This window comes from Papio anubis, chromosome 4 (assembly GCF_008728515.1).
Source record: "Papio anubis isolate 15944 chromosome 4, Panubis1.0, whole genome shotgun sequence".
Taxonomy (NCBI): domain Eukaryota; kingdom Metazoa; phylum Chordata; class Mammalia; order Primates; family Cercopithecidae; genus Papio; species Papio anubis.
Genome location: NC_044979.1, coordinates 45,870,349 through 45,891,071, shown reverse-complemented (window position 1 = coordinate 45,891,071; position 20,723 = coordinate 45,870,349). Strand labels below are relative to the sequence as shown.

The 20,723-nt window shown below is 37.3% G+C and overlaps 1 protein-coding gene across 2 annotated transcripts in view; it reads right to left on the bottom strand.

Moving 5' to 3' along the window:
* Positions 1 to 20,723, bottom strand: part of BMT2 (base methyltransferase of 25S rRNA 2 homolog) — a 111,487-nt gene that overhangs the window by 64,441 nt on the left and 26,323 nt on the right. The window contains exon 3 of one of the 2 annotated variants that reach the window (XM_003896496.2): positions 10,640 to 10,810. The exons of the other annotated variant lie outside the window; for it this stretch is intronic. Within the exon in view, the coding sequence (XP_003896545.1) occupies positions 10,640 to 10,810 (171 nt within the window). The remainder of the gene's footprint in view (positions 1 to 10,639; positions 10,811 to 20,723) is intronic. 2 annotated transcript variants of the gene reach the window in all.

Sequence of the window (20,723 nt, the reverse complement as noted above, 5' to 3'; positions counted from 1 at the left end):
TATCTTCTGAGCCCCCCAAGTCTCTAGGAAGTTCCAAGCATTCCCACATTTTCCTGTCTTCTTCTGAGCCCTCCAAACTGTTCCAAGGTCTGCCTGTTACCCAGTTCCAAAGTTGCTCCCACATTTTTGGGTATCTTTATAGCAACACTCCACTTTCTGTGGTACCAATTTACTGTATTAGCCTGTTATCACACTACTAATAAAGACATACCCAAGACTGGGTAACTTATAAAGGAAAGAGGTTTAATTGACTCACAGTTCAGCATGGCTGGGAAAGCCTCAGGAAACTTACAATCATGGTGGAAGGGGAAGCAAACATGTCCTTCCTCACCAGGTGGCAGTAAGGAGAAGTGCTGAGCAAAAGGGGGAAAAGCCCCTTATAAAACTATGAGATCTTGTGAAAACTCACCTGGTATCATAAGAACAATGGCATGGGGGTAACCACCCCCATGATTTAATTACCTCCCACCAGGTCCCTCCTATGACATGTGGGGATTATGGGAACTACAATTCAAGATGACATTTGGGTGGGGACACAGCCAAATCATATCAGATGGGATACCATTTTATTCCATCATGTTAATAAAGAGTGAAAAAATGAAAATACTTAATGCTAGTGAGTTTTGGCTAAATGGGCATTTATACTGCTAGAGATAACGGAATTAATGTTATTTTTCTGGAAAGGAATTCAGTAATATGTACAAGAGGCCATTTATACTCTTCAACCTAAAAATCCACTTTTGGGAATCCATCCCAAATACATGCAAACTCAAGCCCAAAGATTTTATTGCTGAAATAAAACAGCCTGTGAGAAAGGAAATAACCTAAACGTCCAATGAAAAAACAATTCATATAAAGCAAGATTCTACCATACTGTCCTTCAAAAAAGAGAGCATCAGCTTATGTTTGAGCCCTACAAAGTCTCTATGCTATTCAGCCCTCTCATTTTTTTTACTTTGAACAACGAAGACTGTTTTGGGGAAAACTAACACTGGCCTGAAAGGACTTCACACAGTGTAGCTTGGTTGCTTACCTAGTAAGAAATCACTTCATAAACTTGGTTCCACCACATCTCCCTGCCGCCGCACAGAAGCAAAGACATTTAGTACCAATTTGGTAATTATACGTTGAAGTACAGCTTTCCAGTAGCAATTATTGGATGTTTTCTTTAAAAGATCACACTGGGCCGAGCGCGGTGGCTCACTCCTGTAATCCCAGCACTTTGGGAGGCTGAGGAAGGCAGATCAGGAGTTCAAGACTAGCCTGGGCCAACATGGTAAAACCCCATCTCTACTAAAAATACAAAAAATTAGCTGGGCACGGTGGTGTGCACCTGTAATCCCAGCTACTTGGGAGGCTGAGGCAGAAGAACTGCTTGAACCAGGACCTGGGAGGCAGAGGTTGTAGTAAGCCTAGAATGTGCCACTTGTACTCTAGCCTGGGCTACAGAGTGAGACTCCGTCTCCAAAAAAATAAAAAATAAATAAAAAATATAAGATCATATTATCAGTTTTTAAAAAGATGATATTAGGGCCGGGCGCGGTGGCTCAAGCCTGTAATCCCAGCACTTTGGGAGGCCGAGACGGGCGGATCACGAGGTCAGGAGATCGAGACCATCCTGGCGAACATGGTGAAACCCCGTCTCTACTAAAAAATACAAAAAACTAGCTGGGCGAGGTGGCGGGCGCCTGTAGTCCCAGTTATTTGGGAGGCTGAGCCAGGAGAATGGCGTAAACCCAGGAGGCGGAGCTTGCAGTGAGCTGAGATCCGGCCACTGCACTCCAGCCTGGGCGACAGAGCGGGAGACTCCGTCTCAAAAAAAAAAAAAAAAAAAGATGATATTAAAAAGCCATGTCATCAGGCAACTAGATAAATTCTCCAATTTCCTACTGGTCTTAGGTTTGTTTCCATCACCAGCAACCAAAGTGTAACTTAACCCCCAAATACAGATTCAGTCATTATCTAAAAATCATGTTTATACATCAGTCAGGAACAAGAAAATGTTAATTCAGATTTGGAATAGGAAAACTGGTTCAGTGTCTTAAACTTCATTCTGCTGGCCTCACAGAATGAGTTAGAAAGAGTTCCCTCTGATTCTGTTTTCAGGAATAGACTATAGAGAACTGGTATTCTTCTTTCCTTAAATGCTTGGTAGATTTCACCAGTGAAACCATCTGGGCCTGGTGCTGCCTGTTTTAAAAGGCAGTTAATTATTTCTTCAATTTCTGTAACAGATATAGGCTTTCCATATTATCTATATCTCCTTGTCTGAGTTTCAGTAGACTGTATCTTTCAAGGAACCAGTCCATTTCATCCAAGTTATCAAATATGTAGTCGTAGAACTGTTCATAATATTCCTTTTTATTCTTTTACTATTGATGGAATCAGTAATGATGAGCTCTCTTTCATTTCTGGCATTAGTAATTTGTGTCTTATCTCCTTTTTTGTTGGTTTAGCTTGGCTACCGGTCTATCAATTTTGTTGATCTTTTCAAACAAAACCTTTTGGTTTCACTGATTTTCTCTATTGTTTTCCTGTTTTCAATTTCATTAATTTCTGTTCTGATTTTTCTTTTTTTCTGCTTATTTAGATAATTTGCTCTTACTTTTCTAGTTTCCAAATATAGATGCTTATCATATTGATTTTACACCTTTTCTAACATGTGCATTCAATGCTACAGATTTCCCTCTAAGTACTGTCAGAACATACTACAAATTTGATGAGATGTATTTTCATTTTCAGTTAGTTCAAAAACATTTTCTAATTCTTTTGAGACTTCTTATCTGACTCTTGTGCTATTTAGAGGTGTGATGTTAGATCTACAAATATTTTGGGACTCTTCAGTTCTCTGTTACTGATTTCTAGTTTAATTCTGTTGTAGTGTGAGAGAAGGCGTGCTTTGTAAAATGATCTTTTAAATTGGTTAAGGTGTGTTTTATGGCCAAATATGGTAGTATATTTGAATATTTTGAAAAATTATAAATGCTTTTAAAAATTCAGCAAAGTATTTTGTGATAATTACAAATATATGTGTACACAATGAAAGAGAAGTAGACACACAGCTTTCCTAGTGTTAGGGGAATGGGTAATTGGGGTTTGGGATAAAATTTCCAGTAATCATGTTATACACATATTCAAAAAGTGCCATATCTAAATTCTGAGATATAGATGACTTAAAGGTGACTCCAGTAGTAACAAAAATTTGATATGCATGAAATCTAAGTGTAAAAAAATATATCTTTACGATGTGAATCCTTGCTATCTGAACCCAGATATCAAATGACTTGAAAGATATTTGGAGATAAGTCTGAAAAGAAGGTAACTCTTGATATATGAACTTGCTATCTAAACTAAAAAGTTGAATAGATTTTGATAGTAAAGGATGCACATCTTCCTATATGACAATATCTGTGACTAAACCAGTAAACATCTGACCCTTATTTCATCTACATATTTAAAAGTGGTATGTGGGGTATGTATGCTTGAGAGAAAGATTTCTCTTTGGAAAAATGGAGTATTACTTGGTATTTCAGATCATTTTATATTTAGACACATACAGTGGTAGATTTTCATGATGAAATATTATGCAAAACAGCAGTCTAGTGGCATGGGAAGAGAAGTTTACAAAATACTTTATGCAACATAGCCTCTTTTGTGTAAATAACAATGCCTAATAAAAAGAATATAAAGAAATGTACCTAAATGTAACCAGGATTAAGTGATCTTTTTTCTATGTCTATAATATCTGTTCTATGGCAAATTTTTCATACCTCAATTTCATTTGTAGTTAGAAAAATGTTCAACAGTGAATTTTAACACAATATAAATACCACAACAGAGTTATAAAGTTCAATACTGGTATCAAAGAGTATAAATTCTTTTGGGAAGTTCTAGAAAGTTCTGGAAGAGAACATGCTTCGAATATAGTCTAATATAAAATACAACAATAATTTATCAGAATTAGAATGTATCCCATTTGCAATTGCCAGAAAGTGAGAACAAACATGTACCACACTAGAGGAATTTAAAATAGGTCCATGTAACCAGAATACAGGCTGCAAGAATAGTGGGAGGAGAAGGAAGAATGAGAACGCATACACACACACACACACACACACACACACACACACACACAAAATGGGGACTGATGCTATATTAAGGAGTTCAGAGTTTTTATAATGAACAAAATCTAAACCAAGCCATCCAGGGCTAAATCATTTTACTGCTACATTTCAATACTAAGTTAATCCCCTCCACGATTCAAGAAACAACTATAAAACTGGATAAAATCATCAAAAACAACTACTTCAGGGCTCAAACAAAGGCAAATAAGATGAAAAGTGTTTATTCATAAAAACCAGCTGAACCTAGTTTAGGAACAGTAAGGATCTGCCCTATCTTTGCCTGGAGCTGCTCTCACCACCCCCAACCCCTGCTTAGCTGGTATGAAACTTTCTCCAGGACAGGACTGGCTGTTAAAAAATAGCAGCTTTACTGCTAGAGGCGGCTAACTTGATTTGGAGCAAAGGGTATAAAACCTACACAGAGCAGTGTCAGTAAAAGCAGCAAACTTGGAAGAAACAAGTATAGAAAGTCAGTAGCTATGCTAGTCTCAGACTGCAGTTGTGGTTGGGTTGAGCTGCAGAATGGAGGACTAGTTAGAAATTTAACAAAGATCCTGGAAATGAGACAGGTACAGAGGAGTGAGATAAGCTCCCCACAAAGCCATGGCTGATGGGGAGGCTATGTGAATATGCAGAGAAAACCCAAGAGGGCCTAGAAGAAAGTAAAAGTTGAGGCAGATTTGAAAAGCACCTCAATGTTTAATGCACTCCCCCATCAAGACACACTCTACTGGAAGAGGGTGGAAGCCTTACTGACTGAGGTGTTTGAGCGCAACCTCTGATCTATCATTGTTTGGCTACTAAATTACACAGATACTGGTGCAACCCCTAGGAAATCAGCCTAAAAAATAAAAAATAACAACCCTCTCCACCTCTGAAAAAAAAAAAAAACAACTAAGCATAATAAGGGAGACAGATTCCACAGATTAAGTCTACGCAAATTACTGAGAAACAACCACTACCACTAACGCTTGTGGGGGAAAAAATCCATGACAGTGTCTATACTTTTTAACCAAAAATTATGAGACATGCAAAAAAACCCAGAAAACCATAGTCCATACTCAGGGGGAAAAAAGCAGTAAATGGAAATTGACTCTGAGTGAGCCCAAATGTTGGATTAAACAGACAAAAACTTTAAGGCAGTAATTACTATATATATATACACACACACACACACACACAAATTTAAGAAAGTATACATACATATATAATATATATCATATATTATTTATATGATATATATCATTTATATATTATATATATTTTATATATATATAATTTATATATACTTTTTTTTTTTAAGACAGGGTCTCACTCTATCACCCAGGCTGGAGTACAGTGAGTGGTATGATCTCTACTCACTGCAACCTCCACCTCCCAGGCTCAAGTGATCCTTCTGCCTTAGCCTCCCGAGTAGCTGGGACCACAGGCACATGCCAGCACACCTGGCTTTTTTGTTATTTTTTTTAGAGACAGGTTTTGTCATGTTGTCCAGGTTGGTCTTGAACTCCTGGACTCAAGCAATCCACCTGTCTTGGCCTCCCAAAGTGCTGGGATTACAGGCATGAGTCAATCGATATGCCCAGTCTTAAAAATATTCAACAAATTTAAGGAAATCATGCTTAAAGAATCAAAGGAAAATACAGCAACAATGACTCAATAAATAAGGGAATCTCAACAATATAACAGAGCTGTAAAAGAGAAATATATAGAAATCTAAAGCTGATATTTTCCATACATATCTGTGTTTGATAGAAGTATAACTATATAATTTCTTTAACTGGCCAACACTTAAAATATTAATGTTTAAGAATGTCCATAACGTATGAGTTAAAGGATGTTTAGTAAGTCATTATGCATTATAGGCTTGGTAGTAACCTCTGAATAAAGGTAAAGATGCCTTATGCTTCCCTACAGAAGTAATTAAAGATATTTTGATTTTTAAATGTAATTGCTTAAAACTAGATATTTTCAATATGATTTAAAATCAAAGTACCCAAAATTAATGCTTGTTTGTATCTATAGTTTTGGAACTGCTTAAGAGTATCTTACTTTCATAATTATTTTCTGTGTCTATCAAGAATATTTATAAAACTATTCAAGTTTAGCATTTTCAAGTAATTAATAAAATACACTTGATACTACAAAACAACAGGGTAAAAGGGTATGGGAACAATTTTAATATTGCAGTTAAGTACCTCAGCGATACTACAGCTTTGGTTCCAGACTACTGCAATAAAGCAAGTTACACATTTTTTTTGGTTTTTCAGTGCATATAAGTTATGTTCCACTACACTGTAGTCTATTAAGCGTGCAATAGCATTGTCTAAAAAACAATGTTCATACCTTAATTTTAAAATACTTTATGGCTAAAAAATGCTAGTGATCATTTAAGCCTCCAGCAAGTTGTAATCTTTTTACTGGTGGAAGCTTTGCCTTGATACTCATGGCTGCTGATTGATCAGCACGATGGTTGCTGAAAGCTGGGGTGCTATCAGAATTTCTAAAAATAAGACAACACTAAAGTTTGCCACATACATTGACTGTAGCTATCATGAATTACTTCTCTGCAGCCTCAGCATGTGATGCTGCTTGACAGCATTTTACTCAAAGAATTTCTTTTAAAATTGGTTAGTCCTCTTAAACCCAACCACTGCTTTATCAACTTTTATGTAATATTCAAAATCCTTTGTCATTCTAACAATGTTCACAGCATCTTCACCAGTAGATGCCATCTCAAAAAAACACTTCCTTTGCTCATCCATAAGAAACAACTCCTCATCCATTCAAGTTTTATCATGAAATTGCAGCAATTCAGTCCCATCTTCAAGCTCCACTTCTAATTCTAGTTCTATTACTTTTTTTCCCCCGCCACATCTGCAGTTATTTCATCCATGAGGCTTGGAATAAACTCCTTCCAAACTCATATTCACGTTAATATTCTGACCTGCTCCCATGAATCACAAATGTTCTTAATGGCATCTAGAATGATGAGTCCTTTCCAGAAGGTTTTAATGGACTTTGCCCAGATCCATCAGAGAAACTGCTATGACAGCTACAGCCTTATAAAATGTATTTCTTAAATAACATGACTTGAGCCAGGCTCAGTGACTCATGCCTGTAATCCCAGCACTTCGGGAGGCTAAAACGGGAGGATTGCTTCAGCCCAGAAATTTGAGACCTGCTTGGGCAACACTCTACAAAAAATAAAAAAAAGTTAGCTGGGCATGGTGGTGGGTGCACGCTTGTGGTGCCAGCTACTGGGGAGACTGAGGTGGGAGGGTCACTTGAGCCCAGGAGGTCAAGCCTCCTGTGAGCTGTGATCATGCCACTCCACTTCAGCCTGGGCAACGGAGTGAGACCCCTGTCTCCAAAAATAAAAAAATAAAATAATATGACCTGAAAGTCTGAATTAGTCCTTGTTCCATGGGCTGCAGAATGGATGTTGTATTAGCAGGCATGAAAACAACATTCATCTCTTTGTACATATCTATCTGAGTTCTTGGATGACCTGGTACATTATCAAAGGGCAGTAATATTTTGAAAGGAATATTTTGCCGGGCACGGTGGCTCATGCCTGTAATCCCAGCACTTTGGGAGGCCGAGGTGGGTGGATCACGAGGTCAGGAGATCAAGACCGTCCTGGCTAACACGGTGAAACCCCGTCTCTACTAAAAATGCAAAAAATTAGCCGGGCGTGGTGGTGCGCGCCTGTAGTCCCAGCTACTCGGAGGCTGAGGCAGGGGAATGGCGTGAACCCGGGACGGGGAGCTTGCAGAGAGCCGAGATCGCGCCACTGCACTCCAGCCTGGGCGACAGAGCGAGACTCCGTCTCAAAAAAAAAAAAAAAGAAAGGAATATTTTTTTCTGAGCAGCAGGTCTCAACAGTAGGCTTTAAATACTCAGTAAACTGTTCTTTAAACAGATGTGCTGCCATCTAGGCTTTGTTCCATTTACAGAGCACAGGCAGAGTAGCTTCAGCATAATTCTTAAGGGTCCTAGGACTTCCAAATGGTAAATGAACACTGGCTTCAATGTAAAGTCACCTGCTGCATTAGCCCCTAACAAGAAAGGCTGCCTGTCCTTTGAAGCTCTGAAGTCAGGTATTGACTTCTGATCTCTAGCCAAGAAAGTCCTAAAAGGTATCTTCTTCTTCCAATAGAAGGCTTTTAAATCTACATTAAAAATCAGTTGTTTACTATAGCCACCTCCATGAATGGTCTTTGGTAGATCTTCTGGATAACTTGCTGCAGCTTCTAAATCACCACTTGCTGCTTCACCTTGCACTTTATGTCATGGAGATGGCTTCTTAGACCTCATGAACCAACCTCTGCTAGCTTCAAACTTTCTTCTGAAGCTTCCTCACCTCTCTTAGCCTTCAAAGAATTGAAGAGAATTAGACCCTTGCTCTGAATTAGGTATTGGCTTAAGGAAATGCTGTGGTTGGTTTCATCTTGTATCCAGACCACTCAAACTTTCTCCACATCAGCAATAAAGTTGTTTTACTTTCTTTTCATTTCCATGTTCACTGAATAGCACTTCTAATTTAAAAACTAACTTTTCCTTCACTTTGGGAGGCCAAGGCAGGCAGATCACGAGGTCAAGAGATACAGACCATCCTGGCCAACATGGTGAAACCCCGTCTCTACTAAAAATACAAAAATTGGCTGGGCGTGGTGGTGAGCATCTGTAGTCCCAGCTACTTGGGAGGCTGAGGCAGGAGAATGGCGTGAACCCGGAAGGCAGAGCTTGCGGTGAGCCAAGATCGCGCCACTGCACTCCAGCCTGGGCGACAGAGCAAGACTCTGTCTTAAATAAAATAAAATAAAATAAAAAAATAACATAACATAACATAACATAAAATAAAATAAATAAAAGAAAATGACTTAACCTTTGAATTCACAACTCGGTTAACTCTTTGGCAGAAAAGGCCTAGCTTTCAGCCTATATCAACTTTTGACATGCCTACCTAAGTTTAATTACTTATAGCTTTTGATTTAGAGTCAGAGACATGTGCCTCTTTTTACTTGAATACTTGAAAGTCATTGTAGGTTTATTAAATGGCCAAATTTCCCTAGTGTCTTATGGAATAGAGAGGCCTATTCTATGAGGGGGAAGAGAGAGGGAAGGGCGGGAGGGGGAGAAGGAGGAGTAGGGAGAGAGGAGAGGGGACAGAGACTGGGGAACAGTGGATTCATGGAACAGTTAGAACACATATGACATTTATTGAATAAGTTCACTGTCATATATGGATGATAAGTTCACTGTCCTACATGGTGCCCCTAAACAATCTCAACAGTAACATCAAAGATCACTGATCACAGATCACCAAAACAGACATCATAATAATGAAAAAGTTTGAAATATTGTGAGAATTACCAAAATGTGACAGTGTATTAGTGCATTTTCATGCTGCTGATAAAGACATCCCTGAGCCTGGGTAATTTATAAAGAAAAAGAGGTTTAATGGACTCATAGCTCCATGTTGCTGGGGAGGCCTCACAATCATGGTGGAAGGAGAAAGGCATATCTTACATGGTAGCAGGTAAGACAGAATGAGAGCCAAGCAAAAGGGGAAACCCCTTATAAAACCATCAGATCTCATGAGCCTTATTCACTATCACGGGAACAGTATGGGGGAGACCATTCCCATGATTCAATTATTTCCCACGAGGTCCCTCCCACGACACATGAGATTATTGGACCTACAACTCAAGATGACATTTGGGTAGGGACACAGTTAAATCATATCACAGAGCCACAGTGAGTATATGCTATTGGGAAAATGGTGCCAAAGGACTTGCTTGACTCAGGGTTACCACAAACTTTCAATTTGTAAAAAATGTAGTATCTGCAAAGTACAATAAAGCAAAGCACAATAAATGAGGTATGCCTGTACTAATAATTAATTGTATTATAATAGTCATGTACTTACAAAATTTGTGCCTATATGCATATAATCTTACTAGCAGGCAGATTTGCTTATCAACAATAAAACAATGGCAACTGGTTTTATTAATAACCTTCCATTATTTTTCCTTATTCATAAATTCTTAGTGGATAGCCACTTTAAATGGTTTAATTGGATTTTTCTGTTTTGATTCTTTGTTTTGATAATTACATAAGAATTACATATTGTTATATAATTATATATTACACTGTACATTATAACTATAATACTATAACAATTATGTTATATATACACATATAGCCATAACATATATGTAATATATATAATTATATAACATAATATATAATTATATAATCATATTTATGGAACTATTCTTTTTCATTTTCCAGTTAGAACAACACATGCTACAGAACCACTAGTTTTCCAGATAGCTCTTACAATTTTATGCTAGTTTTTAATTTAATAATATTACCTAACTGCATTTCTCAGCCTATTATGTAACTACTGGAAAAGCAAGTAAACTGCTCATTGTTTAGTATGAACCACTGCATTATTTTACATTAATAGTTATCCAGGATAATCAAAGTAGAAAAAGCATACTTACTCAGTTATAAATTCAGGGTTTGTAAAGCTGAGGTTGGTTAAATGACCTTCAAGTTTAGAAGACTCATGCATATTTAAGGCTGGAGTGGTCTTAGTGGCAAGTACAGCTCTTTTTTCATCTTTCTCAAGTGCTTTTCTCTTCCCACCATTTTGGAAATATTCTCTGCATACACTACAAGTAAAAATAAGGCTGTATTTTAACATACTGTGTATGACTATAAAATAAAACAGAAAAAACTGGCTTTTATTAATCAAGATGGGAAACTTTCAAATTTAAGATTTCTGCTTTGAAAATGTCAAACTGAGATAAGTTTGAGCACCTTGTAGCACTTTCAAAATTTTAAAAATTACTACACAATAAAGAATGATCACAAATTATGTTTAGTAAATAAAAAATACGTTTTTTCAGGATTACAGATGTGCCTGTACATGTTTCATTGAACTTCTCTCTTGACTAAAACTTCCTCCAGCAAAGCTTACATAAGTCTACTATGCAGTGACAACATCCAGAAGGAATAGTAGTCACAGTCAATTTCGAGCTGGCTTTGCTAGTAGTAGACAGATAACCCAACAGCTGTTCTTGAGGTCCCTCTTGGTTTATGATAACAAAGTCAGGATGAGTGTGTGTGTGTGTGTGTGTGTGTGTATGTCTGTGTATATATCTGTATATATATTTGTGTATATTTGTGTATATATATAGAGAGAGAGAGCTCATTTTTCTTCTTATTTGTACTTAATTTACTACATATAGCGCACACTTTACACAAAGCTACTTTATCATTCTCCACAGACATTGTTTGGTGAGGTTCCAAAAATATATGGCAAAAGAAGAATTGAAGAGCAAAGAATTCACGCAAAACTGGTTTCAGCAAGTGCAACTATAGTCCAAGGGAACTATGCCCATTTCTCCTTCACGCTTACAGGAACCCATTAGTTTAACTTCAGTTTTTCTTAGTTCCTATTACGTAAGACTTCTTTAACTTATACTATGTAGATTTAGTTTTAACTCTATATTCAGAAGTTGAAACTTATTAAGCATGAATTAAACATTTATTAAGTACGTATCATGTGTAGAGGTGCATGATGGCCAAATTGCAGAAGGCATAATTCTTAACCTCAAGAAGCTACTGTTACCTCAGTAAAGGACACAAATAATTATTATATATAATAATAAAAAACATGATTGATAGAGATTAACAGATAAACAAAGATAGTTATTTCTATAAATGAAGTACCTAACCCAACCTAAAATCAGCAATATAAATTGATTTTAGAAAGGTGAGTAGGAATAAGCCAGGAAAGTGAAGTTGAGTGGAAACTTTCTAGGCAGAAAGGACAGCATAAGCAAAGACATGAAAGAGAAAAGCAGAATGAATCTTCAGAGATGTACCTTAGTTCAAGGCACATGAAGTTTAAAGTACTAGGCAGAAGATGAGTGGACCTATTCTCAAAAGAAAAAGCCCTGAGCCTAGTGGACATATAGAGAGGAAGGAGAGTCAAGGTGTGCAAGCTTCAAATCACACAAGATCCATAGGTCAGTTTTAAAATGTGGTCTTTACAAATCTAATCTAATGACAGAGAGCAGTTTAGAAGCTGCTTGGGGTAGGGTGTGGGGATGAGTGCAAAGGGGTACAAGCCAGCTTTCTGGAGAAAAATGTTCTATATCTTGATAGTGGTGGTGGTTACATAAGTGTAAACAACTGTAAATACCCATTAAACTGTACACTAGATGGATGCATTTTATTGTATATAAATTATACCTCAGTAAAGTTGATAAAAATGTAGACTTTATCAACTTGAAATTATACTAAAAAGCTTATGTTTCTATCAGGTAGAACCATATAAAACTGGTGATATTCAAAAGTTCTTGAGCTACAAAAATTGCAATTTTATGTGGTCTAACCTAACAGCTACTAAGAAATTTGGCAGTAAAATACTTAAAGGGCTAAAATTCTAGGTTCTCATAGAATAATGACAACCATTTAAATTCCAATATCTCCATATGCCCTCAAAAAATATAGATCAATAAAGAGAGCAAATAAAAGCACTTACCGTTCATACCTATGGCAAAACAAGGAAATAAAAAATAACATTTCATTTTACCTGTTATTGAAAAAATAAAAATCTGAGACTGAATTGGCTTTGGAGGCCACTCAAAGTACAGAGTTAGATGAGGACTGCATAAAACAGAGAAATGTATGAAAAGGTGGCCAAACAGAATCTTCCAGCAATCACCACCTAGACCTGCAAGAATATCAAACTGAGTAACTATTCACACAAAAGCACCTTCATAAGAACTAAATCAGTTAAGAGACCACAGTACCTGGTTTTAGCCTAACAAGAAAAGATGCATTGAAGAAGGTAGGAAGGACAGTCTTGAACTGTCTATACCATCCCTCTCCCAAGCTCAGGCAGCACACCCCAGAGAGATAATCTTTGTGCTTTGGGGAGGGAGAGTGAAATTGTGGGACTTTGCACTGGAACTCCACATTGCCCTGTCACAGTGGAACACAGCACTGGACAGAAATCTATTGATGCCCACAGGGGGCATTTAGACCATCCTTGAACAGACAGAGAGATATCTGCTGCCCTAGTGGGAGAAATCTGAGTCCTAGTCAGCTTCACTACTGGCTGAATAAAGTGGCCTTGGGCTCCCAATAAATGTCAGTGGCAGTCAAACCATAGCAACTGTAGTCTTTGGGTAAGCCTCAGTGCTGTGCTGGTCTCAGCAGAGGCTGTGGGCCCAGGGTACTACAACCAAGTGTGACACCAGCTGTGGTGGCCATGGGAATGCCTGCATCACCCCTCCCCCAATTCTAGGCAGTGCAGTGTAGAGACTTCTTCCACTTGGGGGAAGGAGAGGAAGGGTATAGGAGACTTTGCCTTGCAATCCAGACACCAGCCCAGCCACAGTAAAACAAAGCACCAGTCAGAATCCTAAGGCCCCCGATTCCAGGCTCTTGTTCCCACATGGCACGTCTAGACCCACCCTGGGACAGAAGGGAATCCTCTGCCCTGGGGGGATGGACCCAAGTCCCCACAGGATTAATCACCTGCTGACTAAAGTGGCCTTGGGCCTTCAGTAAACATCAATGGCAGTTCAAAAATGACCCAGCATGAGGCCAGCTGTGGTGGCCACAAGATTGTCTGTGTCACCTCTTCCCCAACTCCGGCCAGCACAGCATAAAGAGACACTCATTCCACTTGGGGGAAGAAGAGGGATTTTGCCTGGGAACCCAGCAACTTCTCCCTTTAAGTCCATTAGGACTGGGAATTCAGGAATGTGCAGAAGTTGCAGCATACCTGGGCTTAGAGTGCCCTCTAGGGCTGAAATGGTTACAGTGACCACAGGCTTATATATTACTTTAACTCTGAAAGCTTAGAAGGCCCTCTGAAAAATGATGGATACTAACAAGTCCAGACTACAAAGACTGGAAGAAGTATCTAACTCTTCTATGCCCAGACACTGAAAAACATCCACAAGCATCAAGAACAGTCAGGAGAAGATGACCTCACCAAAGAGACTAAATGAGGCACCAGTGACCAATCCTGGAGTAGTACAGATATACGACTTCTCAGGGAATTCCAAACAGCTTTTTGAGGAATCTCAACAAACTTCAAAAAAACAGAGAAGGAATTCATAAATCTTTCAGGGAAATTTAACAAAGAGAATAAAATAATTTAAAGAATCCTACAGAAATCTTGAAGCTGAAATATTCAATTAATGAACAAAAATATGTATTACTATGTAAACAGAATTGATCAAGCAGAAGAAAGAATTAGCTCAAAGATAGGCTATTTCAAAATACAGACTCGGGAGAAAAAGAAAAAAGGAGTGAAAAAGAATGAATGAAGTACGCTTAAAAGTCTGGAAAACAGCCTCAAAAGGGCAATTCTAAGAGTCATTGGCCTTAAAGGGGAAATACAGAAAGACATTGGGGTAGAAAGTTTATTCAAAGAAATAAAAACAGTTTTCCAAACCTAGAGAAAGATACAAATATGCAGTTATAACATCAAAGAACACCAAGCAGATTCAACCCAAATAAGACTACCTTCAAGGCATAAAATCAAACTCTTACAGGTTAAGGACGAAGAAAGGATCCTAAAAGCAATAAGAGAAAAGAAACAGGTAACAAATGAAGGAGCTCCAATACATCTGGCAGCACACTTCTCAGTAGAAACCTTACAGGCCAAGAGGGAATGAGATGACATATTCAATGAATATGAAGGAAAAAAAAAAAAAGGAAACAACTTTCAACTAAGAATACTATACCCAGCAAAGCTATTCTTCAAACACAAAGGAGAAATATGTAGACAAACAAAAGATGAAAGACTTCATACCAGACCTACCTTACCAGAAATGCTAAGGAGAATTTTTCAACTTGAAAGAAAAGGATGCTAACACACAATAAGAAATCATCTGAAAGTATAATATAAAACTCACTGGTAAAGGTACATACATAGTTAAATTCAGAATACTCAATACTGTAATTGTAGTGCATAAACTATTCATATATTCAGAGGAAAAAACCCAATAGGATAAATTTATTATATCTGTACATATATATATATATAAATAGATATCTAAAAAGAGATTTGTAATAAGGAATTGGCTCTTATGATTATGCAGACTGAAATGTCTCACAATCTGCTATGCCTAAGGTGTAAAACCAGGAAAGCTCATGGTATAGTTCCAATCCAAGTCCAAAGGCTTGAGAACTATTTTATAAGTTCTGGTCCAAGTCCAAAAAGGCTTGAGAACCATTTTATAAGTTGTAGTCCAAGTTCAAAGGCCTAAGAACCGAAGTGTCAATGGTATAGGTCCCAGCTAGAGGGAAGGCCTCAAAAAAGGCCTACTCACTCACAACAGAGAGGGCAATCTGCTTTACTCAGTCTACAGATTCAAATGTCAATCTCATTTGGAAACATACTCGCAGATACACCCAGAAATAATGTTCAGCCAAATATCTGTGTACCTTATGAATCAGTAAAGTTGTGAATAATATTCCATAGTACCTAAAATCAATATAGGCAACACAATATTGACAGAGAAAAACAAACTGAAGGACTAACACTACCAACTTCAAGACTTACTATAAAGCTACAGTAATCAAGACAGTGTGGCAATGGTGAAAGAAAAGACAAATACATCAATGGAACAGAATTAGAGAGTGCAAACATAGACCCACAAAACTATAGTCAACTGATCTTTGAAAAAGGAGCAAAGGCAATACAATGAAGAAAAAATATTTTCAACAAGTCATGCTAGAACTAGACATCCACATGCAAAAAAGAAAAAAAGTAAATCTAGACATAGACCTTATACGTTTCACAAAAATTATCTTGAAAAGAATCATAAATGCAAAATGCAAAACTATAAACTTTCTAAAAGGTAACACAGGAGAAAACCTATAATGGCATTGGGTATGGTGATGACTTTTTAGACATGACACCAAACGCATGATCCATAAAAGAAAAAATTGATAAGCTGAATGTCACTAAAAACTTTTTGCTTTGTGAAAGACATTGTCAAGAGAATGAAAAGAGAAGCCACGGACACTGAGAAAATATTTGCAAATCATACATATCAGGGGTCCCCAACCCCGAATACTGGTCCGTGGCCTGTCAGATTGGGCTGCACAGCATGAGGTGAATGGCAGGTGAGTTAGTTAAGCTTCATCTGTATTTACAGCTGTTCCCCATCACTCACATTACTGCCTAAGCTCTGTATCCTGTCAGATCAGTGACAGCATTAGATTCTCATAGAAGCACGAACTCTTATTGTGAAATGTGCATATGAGGGATCTAGGTTGCACACTCCTTAGGAGAATCTAAGGCCTGATGATCTGTCACTGTATCCCATAAAACCCCCAGATGGGACCGTCTAATTGCAGGAAAACAAGCTCAGGGCTCTCACTGATTCTACATTATGATGAGTTGTACAATTATTTCATTATATATTACAATGTAATAATAGAAATAAAGTGCATGATAAATGTAATGCACTTGAATCACCCCAAAACCACCTGCCCCCACTCCAGTCGATGGAAAAATTGTCTTCCACAAAACCAGTCCCGAGTGCCAAAAAGGTTGAGGACTGCTGACATATACAATAAAGAACTGTCATCCAAAATATAGAAAGAACTCTTAAAACTCTGTAAGAAAGCAATTAAATTTAAACACCAGGCAAAAGACCTGAACAGACATCTCATGAAAGATGACACACAGATTGGAAGCAACAAGAATGCTTACCAAGTGCTGATGAGAATGCAAAATGTTACACTTTTTACAGCAGCTTTATTCATAATTATCAAAGCTTGGAAGCAACCAAGATGTCCTTCCATAGGTGGATGGATAAACTGTGATACATCTAGACAACAGAGTATTATTCAGCACTATAAAGAAATGAGCTATCAAGCCATAAAAAGATACAGAAGAACCTTACATGCTGATTACTAAGTAAAAGCAGCCAATCAGAAAAAGCGACAAACTTTATGATTCCAACTATACGACATTCTGGAAAAGGCAATCTATGAGGTCAGTAAAAAAGTTGGTGGTTGCAGGCCGGGAGTGGTGGCTCACGCCTGTAATCCCAGCACTTTGCGAGGCCGAGGTAGGTGGATCATCTGAGGTTAGGAGTTTGAGACCAGCCTGACCAACATGGAGAAACCCGTGTCTACTAAAAATACAAAATCAGTCAGGCATGGTGGCACATGCTTGTAATCCTAGCTACTTGGGAGGGTGAGGCAGGAAAACTGCTTGAACCAGGAGGTGGAGGTTGCAGTGAGCTGAGATCGTGCCATTGCACTCCAGCCTGGGCAACAAGAGCAAAACTCCATCTCAAAAAAAAAAAAATTTGGTGGTTGCGCAGGGGTGAAAAGGCCAGCACAAAGGATTTTTAGAGCAGTTAAACTATTCTGTATGATACTATAATGGAAGATACATGTCATTACACGTTTTTCAAAAACCACAGAATGTACAACATCAAGAATGAACCCTATGGTAAACTATGGACTTTGGGTGATAATGATTGATCAATGTAAGTTTAAAAACTGTAACAAATGTACCACTCTAGTGCTGGATGTTGACAGGGAGGCTATGCATGTTTGGGATGGAGTGGGTTGTATATGGTAACTTTCTGTACTTTCTGGTCAATTTTATTGTGGGTTTCTGGTCAATCATGTTGTAAACCCACCGCTCTAAAAAATAAAGTCTACTTAAAAGAGAAAAACAAAACAACCTTGGGATAAATATATCATGTATCTCCTGATGTATTACACTGAGAGAGACACAACATCACCTATGCAAAACACTTGCTAATGATACACTTAACTTATATCTAATCACAAATAAACTACACATATCCAAATTGACAGGCAACCTATAAAATGCTGACTTTTAAAAAATGGCCATATCAGCCAGGCACAGTGGCTCACACCTGTAATCCCAGCACTTTGGGAGGCCGAAGCAGGCAGATCACCTGAGGTCAGGAGTTCAAGACCCATCTGACCAACATAGTAAAACCTCACCTCTTCTAAAATATAAAAATTAGCCGGGTGTTGTGGCGGGTGCCTGTAATCCCAGCTACTTGGGAGGCTGAGTCAGAAGAATTGCTTGAACCCAGGAGGCAAAGGCTGCAGTGAGCCAAGATTGCATCATTGCACTCCAGCCTGAGCAACAACAGTGAACCCGTCTCAAAAAAAAAAAAAAAATTGTAACATAAAAAGACAAAAAAGAAAAGAAAAAAAATGAAGAATTTTTCTAGATTAAAGACCAAAAAGGTTAACAACTAAGTGCAATGAGTTATCCCTGATGGGATCCTGGATTGAAAAAAAAAAAAAAATCCAGGTATAAAGGACACTATTGTGAAAACTGCGGAAATCTGATTACAGATTACATTATTAGTTAGCATTATATTAATATTAAATTTCTGTAGTGTGATAGTTGTATTATGATTACAAAGAAGAATGTTCTTACATGATACACATCGAAGTATTCAGGAAGAAAAGTCGGGTAATTTCCGTAACTGACTCTCAAAAGGTTCAGCAGAGAGCAAGAGAGAAAAAGGACCCAGAGGAGAAAGGGGAACAAGATAAAAAAGTAAGACCAAGTAGAGTAACATTTTTTTCAGAAGCTGAAGGAAAGAAAGTGTGAGTCAAGGATTTTATATTCATCCAAACTACATATCTTGTAACAAAATTATACAAAACCAGTTTTTAAGATGGGTGAACTCAGAGAACATCATAATTCCAAGTTGTTTTTAAAGAATCTACTGGAAGATGAACTTCATCTATGAGATGATTAGGAAATGTTGGTGAAGAAGTAGGGAATAAAAAGCATTAAATCACTAAAAAAAGGGGGGGTATTTTAAAATGCTAAAGGCATTCAATTCACTTCAATTCCGAGTAAAGTTATAACTATTATAAATAGTTATGTACCACTTATCATAGCAGCCATCTTTACAAAGAAGAAATTCCATGAGATGTATGGAGAAACAGACAAACACCAACAACAGGGAACATTCCACTTTCAATCAAGAGAATGAAAAGGTTACAGAAGCCCTAAAAAACATAATAAAGTTTACCTTATTGCTAGAAGATAACTCTGCATTCAGAGAGAATAGCTTCTTTTTAACTACACATGGAATAGTCACAAAAATTACCATACACGTGTATTAAGTCATGAAGAAAACCACAGTAAAAACCATAATGAAAAAATACAGACAAAATTATACAATTGCAATGCAATAAAACTAGAATTAACCAAAACCAAGAAATCCATTCTATCTGTTATTTTTTTAAAAAGTAAGTAACTTGGGTCAGAGGGCGAATACTAATAAAATAAAAAAATCTTAAAAAAATTAATGAAAGCACTACAAGTCAGAAGATAAGGAATGCAACTAAAATAGCAATCTGATGAAAACTGAGACACTTTAATGTTTATATCAAAACAAAAAATAAAATTAAATGAAATAAACATTGAACTCAAAGGATTAGAAAAATAAAGCAAAAGAAAGGAACAAGAGAGTGCCAACAAATACACAAAAACTTGCGCAACTTGAGCAACTTTTTTTCTAGAAAAATACACCAAATATATAGAATAGGAAAATTTCTTAAACTTGAATGTGTAGAAATAAAAAGTTTAAACAAAACAAAAATCCAAAGATGAAATAGTTATCAGAGTTAATCTAACCAAAAAGCACCAGTATAAGCCTTCAAAAACCAGATAACCCCTGTATTAATCACGTTTTTTACTTTATCTTTCATGTTTTGATATTTTGGGAGGGGAGTTGGAGGGTGTGCTTATACATCCAGAGAGAGACTGCCCTCTCAGGACCAGCTAATTCCTTAAGGCGGTAAACTTACTTCAGAAAACATGTCTCATATGCAAGCCAACAACTATCTAACTTTTACACACAAGCCAATAATTCCCCACTATTAAATCAACTCAAGACCATACACCAGACAACAACGGACAGCCCCTAGTCCCCAAAGCCTACTGAAATTACTCAATCTAGCCAATCCTAAACCGTTTACTCTGCCCTGCCTTGTCTTTTCCATAAAAGGTCAATAATGGCTCTGGTCTAGGCTTTCCTTTAGCTCCTGCTTCTGACTCCTGACAAAATCTGGTGCTTCCTTTGTAGCCCTGCATAGTGTGGTATGTCCCCTTCTCTCAGGAAATATAAGTAATAAATAATCATTTCAATGGCATTGATCACTCCATGTTTTCCCTCAGTCACCTCTATAAATTAAAATTCCACTGATGCATGTGAGACAACCCCAAAAGTACTTAAACTGTTCCAAACCACAGAAACAAAAACATTTTTCCAAATTCATTTTCAGGGAGCAAAATTACAATGATACTTATCTGATCTGATAAAGATTACAAAAATAAAGACCAATATCACTTATAAATATCAATAAAAATATGCAATTAAATTTTAGCAAACATAATTAAACATGACTAAGTTATATGTATTTCAGGAGTGCACAGATGGTTCAACATAAGAAAATCCACTAATATAATTCACTATATTCATAAATCTAAGAAGAAAACACATTTATTCTTCTCCATAGATGTTGAAA